General features: G+C 38.7%; 1 protein-coding gene across 2 annotated transcripts; it reads left to right on the top strand.

Moving 5' to 3' along the window:
- Nucleotides 1-270: 270 nt before the first annotated feature.
- DARS2 (aspartyl-tRNA synthetase 2, mitochondrial) lies at nucleotides 271-21,727 on the top strand. Of its 2 annotated transcripts, XM_079930005.1 has the most exons (17): nucleotides 271-973; nucleotides 1,632-1,731; nucleotides 2,872-2,938; nucleotides 5,091-5,192; nucleotides 5,587-5,682; nucleotides 7,079-7,202; nucleotides 7,793-7,839; nucleotides 8,505-8,611; nucleotides 9,414-9,483; nucleotides 10,375-10,554; nucleotides 11,994-12,101; nucleotides 13,653-13,715; nucleotides 14,589-14,741; nucleotides 17,084-17,302; nucleotides 17,506-17,616; nucleotides 19,857-19,932; nucleotides 21,233-21,727. In XM_079930005.1, exons 1-17 carry the CDS (start codon nucleotides 853-855, stop codon nucleotides 21,445-21,447), a joined length of 1,959 nt encoding a protein of 652 aa, XP_079786131.1. In that variant the 5' UTR covers nucleotides 271-852; the 3' UTR covers nucleotides 21,448-21,727. The 2 variants fall into 2 exon arrangements, with proteins under 2 accessions (XP_079786131.1, XP_079786132.1); XM_079930006.1 differs by lacking the exons at nucleotides 17,084-17,302; nucleotides 17,506-17,616; nucleotides 19,857-19,932; nucleotides 21,233-21,727 and adding an exon at nucleotides 16,099-16,731.
- The last annotated feature ends 110 nt before the right edge of the window (nucleotides 21,728-21,837 follow it).

Genomic DNA, 21,837 nt, shown 5'->3' with positions numbered 1-21,837 from the left:
TCCCGACTCGCTCTGCGGCAGGACGCTGGACGCCTCCATGGCGCCGATTCCAAGTCAGTGAAGCAACTAAGGTTGCCATTTTAACTGAGGGCACGGGAGCGCTCTAACCATTAACGTCTACTTTCCTAATCGCGGGGTGTTCATCTTCCGCGCTTTTCTACCGGTGCTCAGCGGTCCTTCAAACTTCCGCCCGTAGTAAAGATGGCGGCACTCCCTCTGTTCTGATTGGTTGACTCCCTCCACCGTAATCTTGGTTGTTCGTGGGGTGGGTAAAGGACAGCTTGGCTCCCAGCGGCGATCTGTGTGTGGTTTCGGGCCTTAGAAACATTTTGGATTTGCTTTCATTCCTCCTTCTGAAGACCCAAGGTCGGCCACCAGGTTTGGGAGATTTGAAACGCGGGGCTGATTTTCCTCCCTGTTTTCCGGTTCTGCCCGCGGGAACCTTCGAGGAAGCGTGGAAGGATGGGAAGGGCGTGCGCCTGCTGACCGGCCCCGTGTTGCCTCTGCGTGGCCGCGGTGTCCCGCCTTGGCTGCTCTATGGAATCGTACGCTTGTCACTTCAGGCCGAAGCTTTGTTTGTTAATAGAAGTGAAACGGATGCGTTGAGAGGGGACAAAGATTTTAAAAGGCCCTTCCCCTACCCAACTTCCCCAAAGGCCCCAAAGACTGCAGATTTATCTAGTTTGCCGACACGAGCTCTTGAATGTTCAGCGGACAAGGGCTTAAATATAAGAGAGTGGGAACTCCTAACATTTTAAGGGATTTGTGTGTATTTCCAAAACTGACTTTTGACCGCCATCCAACACCTGCTGCGTGAGATTCCTGAGCGTCTCGCCATCCTGCGGCTCTAACATGTTCTGTTGGTTAAGTCGGCTGTACAGGGGTTTATCCAGACCCACTAGAAGGACCACACAGCTGATCTGGGGTTCTTTCTCCCGAAGTCTGGTACTGAGTTCACAGAGGAGAATTCCAGGTGAATGTAGTGAAGAGGTTTGTCCTCTGAACAGCCCAGCCCTTCCTCCTTTTCTCAGCAGCAAGAGTGCTTATTCCATTTTTCCCCTAGTCTCGACTGCATAGCTTTATGTGTAGAAGCACATCATTCACCTTCTTCATTTCTTATAATGTAGTTTTCTCCCTGGAATTTAAAAAGAGCAGAAAAGTAACCACATGAATAGGCTATTCATTAAGCTCATGCTCTGAATAAGAAGTCTAAAAAATTCTTTCATACTTGAGAATACTTTAAATAGAGTTTTCAAATGTACAAGTGACTATTTCACTCTATATTCATACTACAACCAGTTACTGCACCGTCAGATTTATGAAATTCCCAAGATCCTATTTCATTTGTGGAAGAAATGTGCACTATTAAGAACAGTGCGTTTTAGGTTAATGCAGATGCTGGGTGATCAAAAATATTTATATTCTTAACACAAGGCAAAAATTTACATTAAGATAGTTATTCACATGGCTTTTGACACATTTGCAGGTAAATTTAATAGTGATTGATTACATTCTTCAACTGTATAAATTTCATCCATTGATATGAAAAAAGATGGTATGATTTGAGAGTCTATCCTCAAACAATGTGCAAATGATATATTTTTAATCTTACTTTTTTTCGTTTCTTTAAGAACTCAGTAGTTTTGTTGCCCGGACCAACACGTGTGGAGAGTTGCGTTCTTCTCACTTAGGCCAAGAAGTCACCTTGTGTGGATGGATTCAGTACCGAAGGTAGATAGAGGCAGGTGTTTTACGTATGCATGATGGTGGTTTTCCTAAGGCAATTTTAAACTGCTATTAATTTTTAACCAGTCAGAAGCATAAAAGCTTTGCAACTCCTGTAGGAGTCTCAGAAGTCATTGAATTTTCAGTTTTATTTTTGTTTTGAAAGACTCAAATAGTGTCACTCCCAGTAAGTACCAGTAACATCTGTTGAACGGTATAATAAGTGTGATCCACCAAGGGACAGAAATGTCCCTAGGTTTACTAAGATTGAAGAGTGCCTAGGACCAGTAATTGGGTAAGCTGGTAAGCTTCCACAGCATAAAAAAGCATAGTTTTTGCTAAATTTAGGTAGAGAAAAAGTCTAAAAACATGAACAATGATTCCTTAATGTTAGAGGACATATTATTGTTGTTGTTCATCTCTATATTCCAGAACATACCTGAATGGAACATTAATTCACAATGAAGAGATCCAAAATACATAGATTGAGTGATTTTCCTAAAGAATATGTCCCAAATGGGTGGATATTTGACCCATACATTTGGTGAATTTTATCTCCTGAAGGAAAATCTGAGGAGGCTTTCTGTACCTCTTCTTGGTACTAAGAACTGTATGAGAAATGTTGGTTGAATGCTAAAATATTGGGATTTGGGGGACCTTTTGATGGCTTATAGAGGTATTAAGTTAGTACTGGACCTCTTCTAGAAAATTTTAGATTACATCTTATTTTTAGGAAAATAAGAGATTTTATATTGCCGTATTTTAAAAAATGACCAATCAGATGTCTCTAATATGCTAAAATCTTACCTTTGGATTTTAATATATGGAAAGTTTCCAATTTTAATTCAAATTTCTTATAAAGACTTAAGCCAATAAAATTTTTTAAGTTTTAAAATCTGCCTTTTCATTAATAAGCCATCTGGATAGCATTAGTAAGCTGTACATATAGCTACTAAAAGTTGAAATTGTAAACGAAAAAGTTTTTTCATTAATAAGCTACAAGATAATTACACAAATATAACTATGAATGCATATTATTATAAAAAAGCAACATGTGAAATTGCATGGGTTTTTTATTTGTTTTGCCTGCTTAAATTTTGGTCTCAAAGATTTTATCCTAATATGTTCACTTTCTTCATTAATCAGGCAAAACATCTTCCTGGTCCTAAGAGATTTCCATGGGCTTGTTCAAGTTATCATTCCTCAGGATGAGGTAATAGAAGTTTCCTCCTGTTATCTCCAAGCCTCTTTGATGCTGTGGTTAGAATAAATGAAGCATGTTGGATAAGTATGTTTGAGGTTTCAAATTAAGAAGTTTATTGTTATGGGCTTCCCTGGTGGTGCAGTGGTTGAGAGTCCGCCTGCCGATGCAGGGGACACGGGTTTGTGCCCCGATCCGGGAAGATCCCACATGCCGTGGAGAGGCTGGGCCTGTGAGCCATGGCTGCTGAGCCTGCGCGTCCGAAGCCTGTGCTCTGCAACGGGAGAGGCCACAACAGTGAGAGGCCCTAGTATCGCGAAAAAAAAAAAAAAAAAAAAAAGTTTATTGTTAATGAAAATTAAAACTACCATAAGCCACATTAAGACAGATGACAAACTGCGAAAAACTATGTGCAATTCATGTCACAGACAAAGGGCTAATTTCTCTAATATCTAAAAGGCTACTACAAATCAATTAAAATTTTAAAAAAAAATACCAGTGCTGAATATGAACATAAAATTTACAGAAAAAAAATATAAATGGCTATTTTTCTATATGTCTGTAGACATATGAAAATATGCCGAACTTCACTCATAGGCAGAGAAATATGAATTAAAGCTACACAGAATTGTTATTTTTTATGCACTGGATTGAGAACACACTGTGTTTGGGGAAACAAGTGCTCATACATTCCTGGAGGGAGTATAACTTGGCACTAGCTCTATGGATGGCAATATCAAAATTATAAATGCATATATCCTTTGAACCATTCATTCCACTTGTAGTCAATGATCTTAAAGCTATCTTACACGTAGACTTACATAGATGCAAAATGACACAAATACAAGGTTATTCACTGCTGAAATATTTTTAATCGAAAGAACAATCTAGGGCTTCTCCAGTGGCGCAGTAGTTGAGAATCTGCCTGCCAATGCAAGGGACACGGGTTCGATCCCTGGTCCGGGAAAATCCCACATGCTGCGGAGCAACTAAGCTCGTGTGCCACAACTACTGAGCCTGTGCTCTAGAGCCCATGAGCCACAACTACTGAGAGCCCGTGTGCCGCAACTACTGAAGCCCGCGCACCTGGAGCCCGTACTCCACAATGAGAGAAGCCACTGCAATGAGAAGCCCGTGCATTGCAACGAAGAGTAGCCCCCGCTCGCCGCAACTAGAGAAAGCCCGCGTGCAGCAACAAAGACCCAACACAGCCAAAAATAAATAAATAAATAAATAAATAATTTTTTTGAAAAAGAAAGAACAATCTAGATGTTCCCCAATAAGAGACTGGTGTAAAAAATAATGTACATCCTTACAGCTATGGAAAAGACTGAAGAAGCTTATTATGTACTAATATGGGAAAAAATCCAAGGTATATTGTTAGATATAAAAACAGGATACAGAAGAGCATGTAGAGTGATATTATCTGTACTAAAAAGGGCATGTGTATGTGTGTGTATGTTATGAACTGTCCCTGGAAGGACACATAACATTGGGTATCTCTGGGGAGGGGAATTAAGGAGCTGGAGAGAGACTTTTCACTGTAGATCTGTTTATACTCTTTGAATTTGAGCCATGTGAAGGTACTACCTGCTCAAAAAATAATTACCATTAAATTCAGATAAAATAAAGTACTCTCATCATGTTGCTGAACGTCACTGGTTTCTATTTTGGTAATATTTACAAATGTTTGTACACCTGAGAAAAATAAGATTTACTCTGCTTTTAATGTTTGAAGTAAGTAAAGAGCCATGGGTTATCTTTCAGGGATCAGGATGCAGAGATGAGCATAGCTAACCCAGGAGAACTCCTTCACTTTGGACTCCATTATTGCTCTTGGATTTAACTGACCCTAAGGCTAATCCTGGAGACAGTTGCCTTTAAAGTATGTGGGAATTGTTTGCATTAATCATTCTTCTCCTTATTTTCCTTTAAGGAAAAAAAATTTTAATTCTTAACTAATAGTTTTACTTGCTGTATTATATGGAGTCAAAATGGGGATGCAGTTTACCAAATTCTTTAATAAAGTCATTAAGAGAAGCCCCAGTATTTATTGCAATTAAGCTATGAGTATTAACATTTTTCTAAGCCATAATCTACAGTTGCTGCAGAGTCCTTTAAGTTCATTTATTTGTTGGAACTATTTTCCCCTCTTATTCTGTAGTCGGCTGCTTCTGTGAAGAAGATTTTATGTGAAGCCCCCATGGAATCTGTGGTGCAAGTGTCTGGCACAGTAATTTCTCGACCTCCAGGACAAGAGAATCCAGTTAGTAATTTAGAAACTGTCTATTTAAATTTTACCTGTGTACATGGGCACTGTCTGTCAACACATTCAGGCAACAGCGACTGAGTATCTATTAGATATCCAGCACTAAAGCTCTGCAGGTTCTACAAATGAACCTACAGATTTTAAAATCTTCACTGCAAACGTAAACACCTATGTAAATATGCATGTTAAGACATTTGGTAATGAGCTCATCAACCACAGATATACATAAGAATGTCAAAGTCGTACACAGACATTTATGTTTTAGACTATACACTATAAGCACCCCGTGTTTTACATATGTAAATAAATGCTTGTGTTTTATAAATATTCACTGTGTACATGTCCTGATGAGTGATTTTTAAAATAGGTCTTTTCTCTCTTTCTCTCTAAGAAAATGCCAACAGGTGAGATTGAAATCAAAGTTAAAACAGCTAAACTTCTGAATTCCTGCAAGAAGCTGCCCTTTGAAATTAAGGACTTCGTGAAGGTGCCGTCCTCTGTTACTAATAAAATAGAGTATCTAGAAAATGTTGATAACCAGTAAAGTGTTTTCAGAGTTTTTTAAAGAAAAAGTTTAACTTCTACAAAATTAAGCGTGTTATAGCTATATCATGAATTATTCTGTTAGTTTTACAATTTCCTGGTGAACTGTTCTTAAATATCAACAGTTCTTTAAGCTGTTGCAGCTCCTGAACACCTAGAATGTTTTTTCAGACAGCTGGAAACAAGGTTGTCTTTGAGACTTAGGTGTTATTTTGTTCCATTTTGTTGCTATGGTTTTACATTTTGAGAGGAAATTTATGTTTACCTTAGAAATGGCCACATGGCATAGGAGATCCTGCATATATTAAGTTTAAGCCTCTAACAGTGATAAAATGTTTATAAGGCATATAAATATGATTACTGTAATTTAGGATGTTCTTTGAGGAAGCTAGACAACACTGGATATGTAAGCCCAGCTAATTTTCAGCTTTATCACAACTGTCTACAGTTGTAGACTTATATATACCTAATTTATAAACTAATCTATAAAGGATTTTTTTAATTGCATGGCCACTTAGTCTTACAATTGAGTTCCCAGTACTTAATATTTTAATTAGAAAAAGCAGTATAATTACAGAGTTGACCTTGTTGTGGGGAAAAAAAGGAAATATGCAGTTTTCCACCAGCTCTAAGCTTTTAGAAAGAGAAATGACAGGTAGTTCTTCTATTTCTATTTCTAGTATCAAAGAAATAAACTATTCCAGGGGAAAAGGTTGTCAGCACAGGAGGGATGCAGAGAATTCCAGCCTTGAAAATAAGCAGACCTTATCACTGTGTTCCTACTAGTACAGCTGTAGAGATTCGTCTGCTGTTCGCTTGCATTTCTTAAACTTGTCGTCCCATCCAGGTCATAAAGTCGTGGCTGTTTTTGGCCCTGGTATATATTTTCTAATGATCTTTGAAATCTTTACATTTTTTTTTTCAGGATTAAACTCCAGGCTTAAAAATGAATGGGTAGGGAGTTCCCTGGTGGCCTAGTGGCCTAGTGGTTAGGATTCCAGGCTTTCATGGCCATGGCCCGGGTTCAATCCCTGGCCGGGGAACTGAGACCCCGCAAGCCACATGGTCAAAAAGAAAAAAGGCGGAAAAAAAAGAATGAATAAATGTTTAGTAAGGTAGGCAAATTTCAGTCAATGAAGTGTGGTTCACGGAAAAATGTAAAATCTATGCTAGTAACAAGCCTAGAAGTCATAGGAATTAAGGATGGTGGTGTGTGTGCACAAATGGTGGAAGCTAAAGATAGAGCTAAAGTTCTTAAAAATTCACAATCTGTATCTAAAGTTAATATCTTTTTAATATTTGAAAAATATTTAAACATAAAAATCTTTAAATTTGTTTAGAAAACAGAGGCTCTTCGTTTGCGGTATCGCTACTTAGATTTGCGTGGTGTCCAAATGCAGTATAACCTGCGACTGAGGTCCCAGATGGTCATGAAAATGCGGGAATATCTCTGTAATCTACATGGTAAGGGAAGAAACAGTAATTTCCATGTGTTTTATCCTAGAACATAATTTAGTAACATAAAACATAATTTAGTTCCCTACTGGGTCATAAATACAGCCTTTTAAAGGTGATAGTGCCTGTTAATGTTGTCTAAGTATTTACCATCACTGTTGAAGGTGGACCAGCCCTTTGGTTGTTATCTGTAAGTTTTCTTAATTCTTTATCATGCTTGTACATCATTTGTTGGGAGCTCAAAAATGTCATGTGAATGAAACTAGACTCTTCAGTCAGTCCTGGGTTTTTTCCTACTATATTTGTGTTATTTTTGCTACACTAGCAGAACACAAGGAAAACCATAACAGTTCAGTACACAGAATCTATCAAACAGAATTATTTCATTACAAAATTACCAGCTTTATGAACAGAATAGGATTTTATGAAAATCTTCAGCTTCCCTCTTGGGTTTGTAGAAACCAGAATCAATATGCTTCATAGCTTATTTCAGTCAAAATTCCTAATTAAAGGGTAGCCTCAGATTTGTTGGACTGTATTGTAGACATCATATTTGGTAAATTCCCATCTATTAAATTCCGATATTTCTCTCTTTTTAGGGTTTGTGGATATAGAAACACCAACATTATTTAAAAGGACTCCAGGGGTATGTATATTCCTTAAATCAGCCTACTAATAATGTCCTGTTAGTTATGAAACTGGACCACTTGCTTTTATATTCCCTTAGTTCTATTTCTTTTATTTATTTTACTGCCTTAGGATGTTCACAGTAACTAGGTATTTTAAGAGTTGAGCAAATTATATGGGTCAGTACTTTTAGTCAGAATCCTTTAATCCTACATCATTTTCTTTCTATTGAGGTTTATAGCTACAAATCAATAATGAATTGGTTCATTAAAAATAAATCCATTGAAAAATAAATAAATAAAAATAAATCCATTGTTCATTAAGAACTGACATTTTCAAACACTGATATTTATACAGTCTCTGGACTTATAAAATTATAGTTTAAATTTAGAAAAGCAGTTAGGAATTACTTGAATAGGAATTGACGCACAAAATCCTTTTTAGCTAGTAACAGGATTGGGCATTCATTTCAACAAGCATACATTTAATACTTGCTGTATACAAATATTTAAAGCCTACTATGTGCAAGCCTTTTGGGGACTAAAGGATGAGCAAGAAATGATCTGTCATTGTGGGAACCTTGCTCTTTAGTTGATTTCATTGATGAACTGAAGTATTGACTTCTGCCAGTTCTTGAATTTGCTTTTTAATAATATCTCTGCTCTCCCTCTCTCTCATTCAAAGGGTGCAAAAGAGTTTGTAATACCATCCAGGGAACCTGGAAAGTTTTATTCTCTCCCTCAGAGTCCTCAGCAGTTTAAGCAGCTTCTGATGGTTGGTGGTTTAGACAGGTGAGCTTTCTTTATGATAGTACTGGTCAGAAAAGGAAAAGAGGGGGAAGAAAGGGGAAAAGGAAACACAAAATTGTCTAATCTCTTAAAAGAAGGTTTGAAAATGTATGAGAGTTTGGAAAATACTTGTAAAATACCCTAAAAATGTGTAGTCATTATGTAAAGATTTATTGGGTGACCATCGTGTACAAAGCTCTATGCTAGTAGATGGGGTAGGGGGTTAAAAACAAAAAAGAATAGGTTTTGCTCTCAAGGAGCTAATGAATCTAGTAAGACAAAATAGGATATTAAAATCAACTGTGATGTAAACCAAAAATAAGTATGTTGAGCGTTGCAAATTAGTTGTATTAAGAAGTTTGAAATTATATTGTTTTGGGAAATATCATTAAAAACTTTGGGAACTAGGCCTTCTGGGACAGAGCTGCATTTCAGCAGATGAAGATGAGAGTTGGAATGGCATAGCACAGGAAAGCTCAAGTGTATTCATGGAGCAGTGAGTATTTCAGTTTGGCTGAAGCAAAAAAGTGTGTATAAAGAAGCATGGACTGCCTTGCATGTCAGTCTAATATATGAATATCCAAAGGTGCCATTGTATATTTGTAAGACAATATATTGAGCAGTTAACTTCTCATGGGTCAACTATGTATCTGACTAGATTAGCGCATCATAAAGAATTTTAAAATCTCTTATGCCCTTTTAGTATCATTATTATTTTGTACCCTGCATTGCCAGGAACTTTTGGGGGAAAGTGTGTGTGTGTTTCTAGAATCCTGACTCAATTAACACTATTTTCCATTTGTAGATATTTTCAGGTTGCCCGATGTTATCGAGATGAAGGATCAAGACCAGACAGACAGCCCGAATTTACTCAGGTACTAAGTTATATTCACTCATCTCTTACTGATTCAGCCTTGCTACAGCCAAGAATGTCAAAACCAGGATAGAAATTATATATATTTCTCATTACATTTTATCTATCAGATATTTAATTAAACTAACCTACAGTTGAGGCATTAGTTATTTAATTTTTGATCCATTTATAAAGAATATGGTCATAAACTAAGGAATGACAGATTCCTACAGTGTTTTAATGGTCATGATATGACAAAGTTCTTTAAAAAAATCTCTTGTGGGCTTCCCTGGTGGCGCAGTGGTTGAGAGTCCGCCTGCTGATGCAGGGGACACGGGTTTGTGCCCCGGTCCGGGAAGATCCCACATGCCGCGGAGCGGCTGGGCCCGTGAGCCATGGCCGCTGAACCTGTGCGTCCGGAGCCTGTGCTCCGCACGGGAGAGGCCACAACAGTGAGAGGCCCGCGTACCGCAAAAAAAAAAAAAAAATCTCTTGTGCACTAAAACAGACAATTCTGTATGTTGGTATTTAATCTATTTATCTGGTCAGCGTCATCAAAACTATTATGATTTAGTTTCTGTATGATATATTAATTAGTATGGTACAGAAATCAGTAATCAGCACAAAAACCATAAGATTTGGAGTTGGACAAACCTAAGATCAAATGTAATGTAACTGTACATCATCAGGCAAGTCACTTAGCCTCTCTGAGCCTTAAGCCATGAGATAGTTGTGGGAACTAACAGTTTGATGTATGTAAAGCATTAGATGTACAGTAATATTTAACCTGCTTCCCCATGTATTAAGAACAGAATCCAATGGTAATTTGAAACAAGAGAAATATATAAATATGTATGTATATACTAATATTGTGGCTCTTCAAATTAGTTTCCATATGTTGTTTTGGTTTCAGATTGACATAGAGATGTCCTTTGTAGAACAGACTGGCATCCAGAGTCTAATTGAGGGTTTGCTCCAGTATTCATGGCCCAGTGACAGAGATCCTGTGGTGGTTCCTTTTCCTTCTATGACTTTTGCTGAGGCGTTGGCCAGCTATGGAACTGATAAACCTGACACTCGCTTTGGGATGAAGGTACTTTTCTTCACTTTTCCAAGACTCTGCCCTCGAATAGTCCTATAGTCTTTTGAACTACTTTGATGTTTACAACCAGTCACACACACTGTTATATCATATTTTTTGTTGTTACCTTAGCTTGTTACTTTTGTTGTTACCCAGCTACAGCAGGAGAGAATAATAGCATGTTAGCATTACAGTACCTTTTCTCTATCTACTGTGTTCCAAGATTCATTTCCAAGAGCAACGTTCTTGCTATAACGTTTTTATTACTGACAAGTTATTAGTTACATGGATATGAATGGTAACTTGAAAGGAAAAAAACAAAAAACCTGTTCTTTCCTCTTGAATTTTTCTTAAGCTAAAATGGCACTTGGAAGGCAAATGATTAAGAGTTATTTATTCTTTTTCCCTGGTCTATAAAGAGCTCAAACATATGGAAACGTTTATTCACATTGTTAAGATCTACACATATTTAACTAAGGGTACAGTAGAACTTACACAGAGCAGCTTTCCTTAGCAGGCCTCTTATTATTTGCTCTTAGACAGCAACAGCCCTTCATCACTGTAAGCTGGTGACATTTCTATATCTCAGTTCTCAGTGCAGATTCCTTAGAAACTGAGTTCTGCTTGGTCCACGAATAGGCAGTGCTCAATTCTCAGAATGAAAAAAACATAGCACACAAAAAAGCCTATTTACAGCAGCCAGCTTGACTACTCCATGTTTCTTCTCTTGTAATATGAAATGGTGGTTCTTAAGTCAGACTACTTAAGTTAAATTCTGGCTCTGCCACTTACTAGCTGTGTTATCTTGGGCAAGTCATTTCTTTCTCTGTGCCTTGGTTTTCTCATCTATTAAATGGGGATAATAAGAGGGCCTGCCTCATACTCTTGTTGTGCAGATGAAATGAATTATTACTAATGAATAATTAGTACATTAACACTTGTCATGGTGCCCAGCCCATGGTAAACACTCTATGAATGCGCTCTATAAACATTAACAAGATCTACTTTCCTCTTTAAAATATTGTTTGTAAAAGGTTTTGAGGGACTTCCCTGGCGGCGCGGTGGTTGGGAATCCACCTGCCAATGCAGGGGACACAGGTTCGATCCCTGGTCTGGGAAGATCCCACATGACGCGGAGCAACTAAGCCTGTGCACCACAGCTGAGCCTGCACTCAAGAGCCCGCAAGCCACAACTACTGAACCAGCACTCTAGAGCCCGCGAGCCACAAGAGAAGCCACCGCAATGAGAAGCCCATGCACCACAATGAAGAGTAGCCCCTGCTCGCCGCAACTAGAGAGAGCCCGCGTGCAGCGACGAAGAGCCAAATGCGGCTAAAAATAAATAAATAAATTTAGTTTTTTAAAAAAGGTTTTGAAAATAAAAATAAAAAAGGTTTTGAGATAAACATTACTTCACGTTTAATTACCTTTTTCTGTTATCCACTTTCCAGATTGTAGATATCAGTGATATGTTCAGAAACACAGAGGTTGGATTTCTTCAAGATGCGCTTAGTAAACCCCAAGGAACCATCAAAGCCATATGTATCCCTGAAGGAGAAGTAAGTGGAGCACAATTCTATATTTTCTTTAAAATGTATATTTGGGAAGTAAATATGTTCAAAATTGGTACATTTAAACTTTAGAAAGAAAAATTCTCTTTAAATAAAAATGCATTTTTCATATAAAGTCTAATAGTGTCTCTAAAACTATAAGTAGAAAATGATAAAACTTTATGAATATGAGTTTACACTTTCGAGATCTAGAGCTTCTATTTTTCCTTTTAAATAATGCTGTAAAGTTCTCCTGTACTTCATTTGGGTTTATTTCCACCAGTGATGAGTATAAAATAGTATTCCTATTCTGTCTCCAGCCTCAGTTTGTCCAACAGCTCCCAGCCCCATATCAGCTCCAGCATAGCCCTTGCGTGTTGGTTCTTGGTCTTCTGACGCTCTGGGGTCTATTGCATTAATAATGGGAAGAGAAAGGAGGTGGAGCTATGAAAAGCAAAAGGAAGGGAAATGAGGGTAGGAGACAGAAAGAATGGTTGGGTTGGGTTGGGTAAGCATGGACTCTTAAGTAATGGGGCATGTCTATTTTCTGTAGTTAGTAAACCTGCTTTGAAAATAATTTAAGAAGAATTCTAAAAGTATTTTGAATAAGATTACTGTTTTGAAAGGCGATTCAGTTGGATACATAGCATATTAGTATATTTAAAATGGGGAGAAGAATTCAGTCTCATTACTTTTTTTTTCACTTCATATGTTCAGTGGAAAGTAATTTGGTGTCTGTATTCTGGTCCAGAAATATTGAATGTGTTTGGGTAAGCTCGGTATAACATATATTGCTTGTTATTATTATTTACCCCAATTGGAGTATGTCCAATTCTTTCCCAAGTAGATTATAAGGACTGCAGGGTCATGAACCATGTTTTCACCTTTTTTATATCTCCCATAGCTAATTAAGTGCTCCATGAATATTAGTGATGATGATAGCCATAATGTCTCACTTAGAAACACATTGAGATAATTTAGAAAAGATATAAAGAATTTTAAGAGACTTGAAATAATCAAATTCTGAATCCTCTTATTGATTTTACTGATCCTTCACAATTCAGTTGCAAAGATTCATTTTGAACATATTATAGATACACAGTCTTCTGTGGAATACATTCACAGCTATTTCCAATAAGACCTGCATAATTAGAAAAAAAAAATACACCCTGTAACAAGCCTTAAAATTTTGTCATTTGAGGGCTTCCCTGGTGGCGCAGTGGTTGAGAGTCTGCCTGCCGATGCAGGGGACACGGGTTCGTGCCCCGGTCCGGGAAGATCCCACATGCCGCGGAGCGGCCAGACCCGTGAGCCATGGCCGCTGAGCCTGCATGGGCTGGAGCCTGTGCTCTGCAATGGGAGAGGTCACAACAGTGAAAGGCCCGCGTACCGCAAAAAAAAAAAAAAAAAAAAATTTGTCATTTGACAACAGAAATTAAATCTTTATTGAATCTTATTATTGTGATGGAAAAACACAAAATACTTGTTTCCCATTTCATTTCATAAACATGTTTGTGAAGCTAAGTGTCATACTGATGAGTTTACTTTTTCTTTCATCAGAAATACTTAAAAAGGAAAGACATTGAGTCCATTAGAAAATTTGCAGCTGACCATTTTAATCAGGTAAGGAGCAGGTTTTTTCCTTTCTTTTAGGGATTCTATATTTTTAACTGTTAATTGCTTGAGCTCTTATGCTATCATTAGTTTTGAGGGGCTTGTTATTTCAGATCATTCTACTTTTCTTCTTTTTATTTTTAAAGTTAATCTTTCCCCTGGGTATAACTCCAAAACTTAAACTTAGTTGAATTCACCATTAATCAGAATGTGAAAGTCCAACCATAGCCTTTTAAAATAAACACTGGTACTTTAATGCAGTTGGGAAAATTAAATAGAGCCCCATGTGCCCAAGGTTTAAATGAAAGCATGGCAGGTATGAAAGAAAGACAGTATTCATTGTTCTTCCCATACCCTTTTTAGAATTATGAGTATACCTTTCCTTTGACAGATACACTTTGTGTTCTTGGCTTGGTGAACAGTAGCACCAAAATATGGAGGAGGAGCAGGGAATGGGCATTCTTACACTGTCACTGGAAGTATAAATTACCTCAGCCATTTTGGAATCACTAACTTTAAAAATAGTCATATTTTCATTTCCTTCCTGTGCTCAAGCTGCTCCATTGTTCTCTAGGCCAGAGCTTCCTGCATCTTGCTGCTTTGGTCATTCCTATTCCACTCGCCTGCAACCTGCCAAAAATTTTCAGAAATCTCTTCGCTCTGATATCCCTTCTCACCCTTCATTCCTTTTTTTTTTTTTTTTTCATTTGGTGAGATTAATTTTTAGATTCCTTTAGTATCGTTTTGAAGGGCTTTAGGGAGGGAATAGAGATAATCTCATGTACGTTCATTTTCTTTTGGAAACCAGAAATCTTTGTACTCCAGGAAAAATAAATCAACCCTGCTTTTTGAAAAATGTATAAGTCTTTTTCTTTGTCACAGGAAGTCTTACCTATATTCTTGAAAACCAATAACAACTGGAATTCTCCAGTTGCTAAGTTCATAATGGAGGAGCAAGGCTTGGGACTAATCAGACTGTTGGAGACCCAAGAGGAGGATGTGGTCCTGCTAACTGCCGGAGAGCATAAGAAAGCAGTAAGCAACATTACCTCCTGGCATCTGTGCTGTTGATGCTGAATGATGCCTCTCTTCTCCTGTGTGTATAGTACATATTTGAAATTGACTGTTAATTTCATAAATTGGAGCTGCTCTGCATGAGTTTTTATGTCTTTTGGCACTGTAATAAAATGCACTGTATAAAAACTAGAGTTTTTTTCATCAGCTAACAGCCTACATTGGCATTGCTCACAGCGATTAGATCTGGCTCTAGGAAAGCCACTTAGGTAAAGAGCTATTGGTATTTGTTGTACAACTGTGAAAAAATATTTTCATTTTTGAAGTTTTACAGATTAAGAAAAGTTGGTTGTCCCAAACTTTTGTACATAATGCATTCCTGAAAATGTGGAGGGACAGATCAGACTGCTGGAGGGCTACTGGGCTGGCAGACACCCCTGGCCCTACTTGGTTGAGGCAGTACCCTTTTTCCTCAGGAGCAGCAGCTGGGAGGTGGTGCAGGCTGCCATGCACTGGCTAAATCACCATTCTTCAGGAGACTTATGGAACAATGGATTTAACTTTAGAGATCATTATAAAATATACAAAGTGTGGTATAAAACTCAAACATGAATATTGAAAATATACTGTAAAGATCAAACATGATAAAAATTCATCCTTGGGAATTCCCTGGCAGTCCAGTGGTTAGGACTCGGCACTTTCACTGCCGGGGCCCAGGTTCAGTTCCTGGTTGGGGAACTAAGATCCTGCAAGCCATGGGGCGCAGCCAAAAATAAATAAATAAATAAATATTCATCCTTACACTACAGTATAATATGATATCCTTATAGTGTCTGATTAGTACTTTATCAAGTTCATTCTTCTAATTTATATTTGCACTGTGCCTATTTATCATTATATCTTCCAAAGGAAAAGTTTCAGAGTTCGGCTACAAAGCTAAATATAATCCACTGTCCTTACCTTTCCCTGCAATAGTAGAGTGAGGAAAGCTATGTAATTACAACTTTTCTTGATATTACACCCTTCTTTTTTTTTTTTGGCCACACCACGCAGCTTGTGGGATTTTAGTTCCCCGACCAGGGATTGAACCTGGGCCCTCGGAAGTGAAGCATGGAGTCCTAACCACTGGACTACCAGGGAATTCCCTACAGTCTTTTTTTTTTTAATTAATTCATTTATCAACATTAGTTTTTAATACCAGCCATAAGCCAGTACTGTTAAATTTGCTGGGGGATGCACCAGTTAATTACAAATTTTATTGTCAATGCATTTCTTAAAAAAGAATTTGGGATTTTGTATTAAAAATCCTGCTGCAAATTCATTTGGCTATTAAACTTTCCCCTGGCATGAACTAAAACTGCTCCTGTTCTCTTCCCAGAAAGGCATCACTCTAATTTCTATTGGGACTTCCTTGAGAGAATGCTAGAAAGCAGATTTACGAGGAATAACATTAGCATTCTGAAGATGTCACAGTGAAGGTGCCCTTTGTGGATATCTAAGTGTCAGATGGAATAGGCTACAGAGTGACACCCTGTGCATGTCTGCAGGCATGTCTCCTGTTCTGACTAATTGCCCTTTCTCAGGGATGCCCTGCCTGTCATCATTAGCACTTATCACAGCACTCTCTGTTTGGCCACAACTATTGCAAGTACTTGGTGTATATTAACTAACTTAATCCTCATGCCAACCCTATTGAGAGAAGTATTGATACTGTTACCATTTTAAAAGATAAGAAAACTGAGGCACAGAGGTTGAGAATTTGTTCACACTCACACAGCTAGGAGGTAGAGGAGAGGAGCCAGGTTTCTAACCCACAAAGTCCAGGTCCAGAAGTCACCTTCTTAATGTAACCTCTAATCCATACTGTCTGTCTAATAACAGCCAACATTATTGAACATTAAGTGTGTTCCAGGCTCTCATCAGTTCCTCACCACAACCCTTCAGGAACAGTAAGGAAATAATAATCATAATAGCTGGTTCGTATTAGAGAGCTTATCTGACTTGATCTTCACAACAGTCTTTGGAGTAGATATTTCTATCTCCATTTTACTATGGAAAAAGGTGCAGAGAAGTTAATCAGTCGCCAAAGTGAGATACAGACCCAGGTTAATCAAGCTCTGATACCTGTGTTCTCAGTCACTGTGTTGGCAGATACTCACCAAGTCGGCTGAGTCTGACGATTCTCAACCATGTCGCAGTCAGATCATCCTCAGATCTTTCTCTCCTGAGAGGCTAAGAGCACCTCATCTGTAAATTGGCTAATCCTTTCTCAGAGAAAGGCCTGGCTTTAGAATCCATGTTGTGTCATTTTCTGCCTACTCTGTCACAGCAGTTAGCTCAACGTTCGTATCTTCTGTTTGCAGTGCTCTTTGTTGGGAAAATTACGACTGGAGTGTGCTGACCTTCTAGAAGCAAGAGGAGTGGCGCTTCGTGACCCAGCTCTGTTCTCTTTCCTTTGGGTTGTGGATTTCCCCCTCTTCTTTCCCAAGGAGGAAAATCCCGAAGAGCTGGAGACAGCCCATCACCCGTTTACTGCTCCCCACCCCAGTGACATCCACCATCTTTACACTGAGCCCCAAAAGGTAACATATCTATACTTCCAAGTTAAAAGGAAATATGGAAACAAGGCAAAGAACTTCAGGTTTCATAGTCTGACCCAGTTTTAGAAGCCCCAGTAGAAATTGCTGGGTTTAAACCATTGTATCTAAGTAGCTACAGGGTCTTCAACGTACAGAACAGAAAACCAGAGATTTTCTCTAACATAGAGGCTCTTTGAATCTTCTAGGTCCGTAGCCAACACTATGACTTGGTTTTAAATGGCAGCGAGATAGGAGGTGGTTCTATCCGAATTCATGATGCAGAGCTACAGCATTACATCCTGGCAACAGTACTAAAGGTAACATCATCTTCTAACTTGGCCTTTGTAAAAAACTGTAATATTTGTCTGTTTTGTTAAAATTTGTTATGAATGGAGGATTCACTAGATATAGAATAGTATCTGCTTATTTCTCTACCTTTAGTGTTAGACTTTGAAAAATAAATAATAATATGTATTTTTTAGTGACTACTATATGCCAGGCACTAGGTACCTTATACACATGGACACATTTAATCCTCACAGTTACTTTTTTTTTTTTAATTTATTTTTGGCTGCACTGGGTCTTTGTTGCTGTGCATGGGCTTTCTCTAGTTGTGGTGAGCGGGGGCTACTTTTCGCTGCGGTGCACGGTTTTCTCGTTGCGGTGGTTTCTCTTGTTGCAGAGCACGGGCTCTAGGCACGTGGGCTTCAGTAGTTGTGGCTCGTGGGCTCTAGAGCACAGGCTCAGTAGTTGTGGTTCGCGAGCTCTAGACGCAGGCTCAGTAGTTGTGGCACATGGGCTTAGTTGCTCCGTGGCATGTGGGATCTTCCCAGACCAGGGCTCAAACCCATGTCCCCTGCATTGGCAGGTGGATTCTTAACTACTGCGCCACCAGGGAAGTCCCTCACAGTTACTTTTTAAATTAAGACCTTTATTCTACTCATTTTAAAGGTAAGAAACTGAGGCAGATGAATTAATTTGCCCAAAGTCACACAGCACAGAAGCTGAGCCAGGATTCGAATCCAGGCAGGTTGGTTCTTGAACCCAAGCTCCTAAACTCCTAACCACTGCACTGCTCAAAAAAGGATGCAGTCTGAAATGACTGAAAATGTTGATAATGCTAGAGAAAGAGAGAAAGGTTTGAAAGGATTTTATGTCACTTAGTATTTGAGGTGGGGGTAGATTTTAATGACAGAGAGTGGGTTAGTCAGAATTTTCAAAAGAAGAGTCTCTATAGATGCAAGCCTAAGAATCTGCAGTTTGTTGATGACTCTTTAGGAGGCTAGGATAGATTTTAGGAAGGCAAATGTCCAAGAGTCTGATCCTAAAAGATCATTTTGTGGGATTAACTAACAGGGGTGAGGTGGGATAGAGGAACTTTATTTCTTTTTTTTTTTTATAAATTTATTTATTTTATTTATTTATTTTGGCTGCGTTGGGTCTTCGTTGCTGTGCACGGGCTTCTCATTGCCATGGCTTCTCTTGTTGTGGAGCACGACTCTAGGCACGCAGGCTTCAGTAGTTGTGGCTTACGGGCTCAGTAGTTGTGGCTCATGGGCTCAGTATTTGTGACTCGCGAGCTCTAGACGCAGGCTCAGTAGTTGTGGCACATGGGCTTAGTTGCTCCGTGGCATGTGGGATCTTCCCGGACCAGGGCTCAAACCCATGTCCCCTGCATTGGCAGGTGGATTCTTAACCACTGCGCCACCAGGTAAGTCCCAGGAACTTTATTTCTAAGAATAGGATTGGAGAACTCTACACCAAATTCCCCCTTTAGCTTTAAAAACATTGCAAACTCCCTTGACTTTTCTCCTCTTAAGCCAAAGCCCCTAGTGTTTCCCAGCCTATTTTTTTCATTCCTTTCAAGCTTCTCAAAATGTCAGTGAGAATACATTGCTTCCACTTCTTCCCTACCCACCAGTGTTTCTCAGCCCTTCTGCACATTAGAACAGAATCACCTGGAAAGCATTAAAAACAAACAAAAAATACACTCACTGCTCCTTACCAGACCAATTAAATAAAAAGCTCTAGATGTGAAGCTTGGGCATTTGTTTCTTAAAAGCTTGCCACTTGATTGTGATCTGTAGACTGGTTAGGGAACCATTTCAGACACATTTTCAACATTTCTACAGGCATTGCCTCACAAAAGTAACTTGCACAGTCACCAAATCCAGCGGTCTGTTGTTGGCCCACACGCCATCCTACCTTCTGGCAGCATCAGCATTGTTGTCCTTCTAATAACGTTCTCTCCTCTTGGTCCCTCTGACAGATCCTGTTCCTTCTTTCATCCTACCTTTCTGAGGCCACATCTCCATGTCCTTAATTGGTCTTACCCTGTCTGCATTACCAGCATAATAATAGCTGCATTTACTGAGCCCCAGGCATTTCCCTGCATGTTGTAGTATCAGTGACTTGTCATATTCTCTTGCTAAACTGTAAACCTCTTAAGGTACTTTTTTAACTCAACTTTTATTTTCCCCTTAGCAACTAATTGTATTGTGTGGCACCTAGTGGACCCTCAGTGTGTATTTAAATTGAATTATCTTTTGAATTTCAGGAAGACGTGAAATTGCTCTCCCATCTGCTCCAGGCTTTAGATTATGGGGCGCCCCCTCATGGAGGAATTGCCATAGGTAAACAATCTGTCCTTTTACAAGCTAAATTTAATTCTGTATTTAATTCTGTAGCTCTAAGTGTCAAATTTGGACGCTCAGCTTATGGGGAAAGGGTGAGGTTAGGGGGAGTGGAGGAGTAAAGAGGGTAGGGGGTGAGCCCAAGGGTTCTAAAGAATTTAATTTGGTGTTTTTCATTTTGATGACTTTTTTTTTTTTTTGGCCACACCATGTGGCTTGTAGGATCTTAGTTCCCCAACCAGGGATTGAACCCGGGCCCTCAGCAGTGAAAGCACCGAGTCCTAACCACTGGACCACCAGGGAATTCCCTGATGATATACTTTAAAAATATATTTAACCATTAATAAAGATAAAACTTAACTGATAATTTGCATTTGAAAGATTTTTAATAGAATGAAACTACAGTCTTAAGTCAACATTGCTCAAATCCCTGGAGGCTCACAGACAAATTCATAAGAGTGTGAAAAGTACTGCTCCACAGTATTCAGCTTGTGCGAAAGTAGGAATATGCCAGTGCCTTTTTTTTTTTAATTAACTTTTATTGGAGTATAGTTGCTTTACAATGTTGTGTTCGTTTCTGCTATACAGCAAAGTGAATCAGCTATGTATATACATATATCTCCTCTTTTTTGGATTTCCTTTCTATTTAGATTACCACAGAGCATTGAGTAGAGTTCCCTGTGCTGTACAGTAGGTTCTTATGTGGAAACTAGAAAAATGATACAGATGAACTTATTTGCAAGGCAGAAATACAGACACAGACGTAGAGAACAAACGTATGGATACCAAGGGGGAAGGGGAGGGTGGGATGAATTGGGAGACTGGGATTGACATATATACACTACTATGTATAAAATAGATAACTAATGAGAGCCAGTGCCTTTCTGATGGCCTTGGTTGCTCACACTGCTTGTTTTATCAAACAAGGAAGAATGTGAGAAGTTCTAGGTAGCTTACCTAGATTGTAGGCTCTCAACAATAGGGACTTCCTTCTGTGTTTTTGGAGTCCCCTGCACAGCACTTAATTTTGTTCAACCTTCAGTAAGCCCTTGCTCAGGACTCATTAATTGCTGTGACTATTAATCCCAGTAGCATGTGAATATTAGTCCTGAGCACTTTTCTGGAATGAGATAAAAGAAACCTCTCATACAAACAAAAGTTCTCTAAAAAGGCAGGGAACTATGCTTAGCTGCAACTTATTAAAGGTTCTTACTTAAAAGTTTTCTACAACCTTTATAGAAAAATTAAGTCACCCCCAACCTTAGGTTACATTCTCATCTATTAACTTTGTATTTTACAGGGTTAGACAGACTGATGTGCCTTGTCACTGGAGCGCCAAGCATCAGAGATGTCATAGCCTTCCCCAAATCTTTCCAGGGGCATGACCTTATGAGCAATGCCCCAGATTCTATCCCGCCTGAGGAATTGAAGCCCTATCATATCCAGGTCTCCTGGCCAACGGACTCAGAAACAAAAAAGAGTTCATTGAATCATCCATGCCATCCAGAAAGTTGAGCTTTTGAGTTTTGTCCTCTTTGCTTCCCCAAGGCTAAAATCAGATCTGGAGTTCAGCCACAGATCTGACTTCAAGTTTTTAAATGGAAGGAATCCAGGCAACATTCTTCACCTCAATGAAGAAACAGACAAAAGGTATCCAATTTTAACGAGAGCATGCATTATTAGGATTATTTTATTTGGGACTTTTTTGAAGTTTCTTTTTACTTGGAGAGGTGTGAAACATGGCTTTTTGACAGAGTAACATAATGGCATAGTGTTTTCTAATCATGTTTTTCATACCCCGATAGTAGATTGTTCTCTTAGGACAGAGGTAATCAAACCATATGTGAAATGTGGGAAGATTCTTGCCCCTTTAGACTGGTCCATTGATGGAGGGGTCAGTTCAAC

The sequence above is a fragment of the Stenella coeruleoalba genome, assembly GCF_951394435.1.
Source record: "Stenella coeruleoalba genome assembly, chromosome: 1".
Taxonomy (NCBI): domain Eukaryota; kingdom Metazoa; phylum Chordata; class Mammalia; order Artiodactyla; family Delphinidae; genus Stenella; species Stenella coeruleoalba.
Note: the sequence above shows the minus strand (reverse complement) of the source record. Positions and strands in the feature narration are given on the sequence as shown.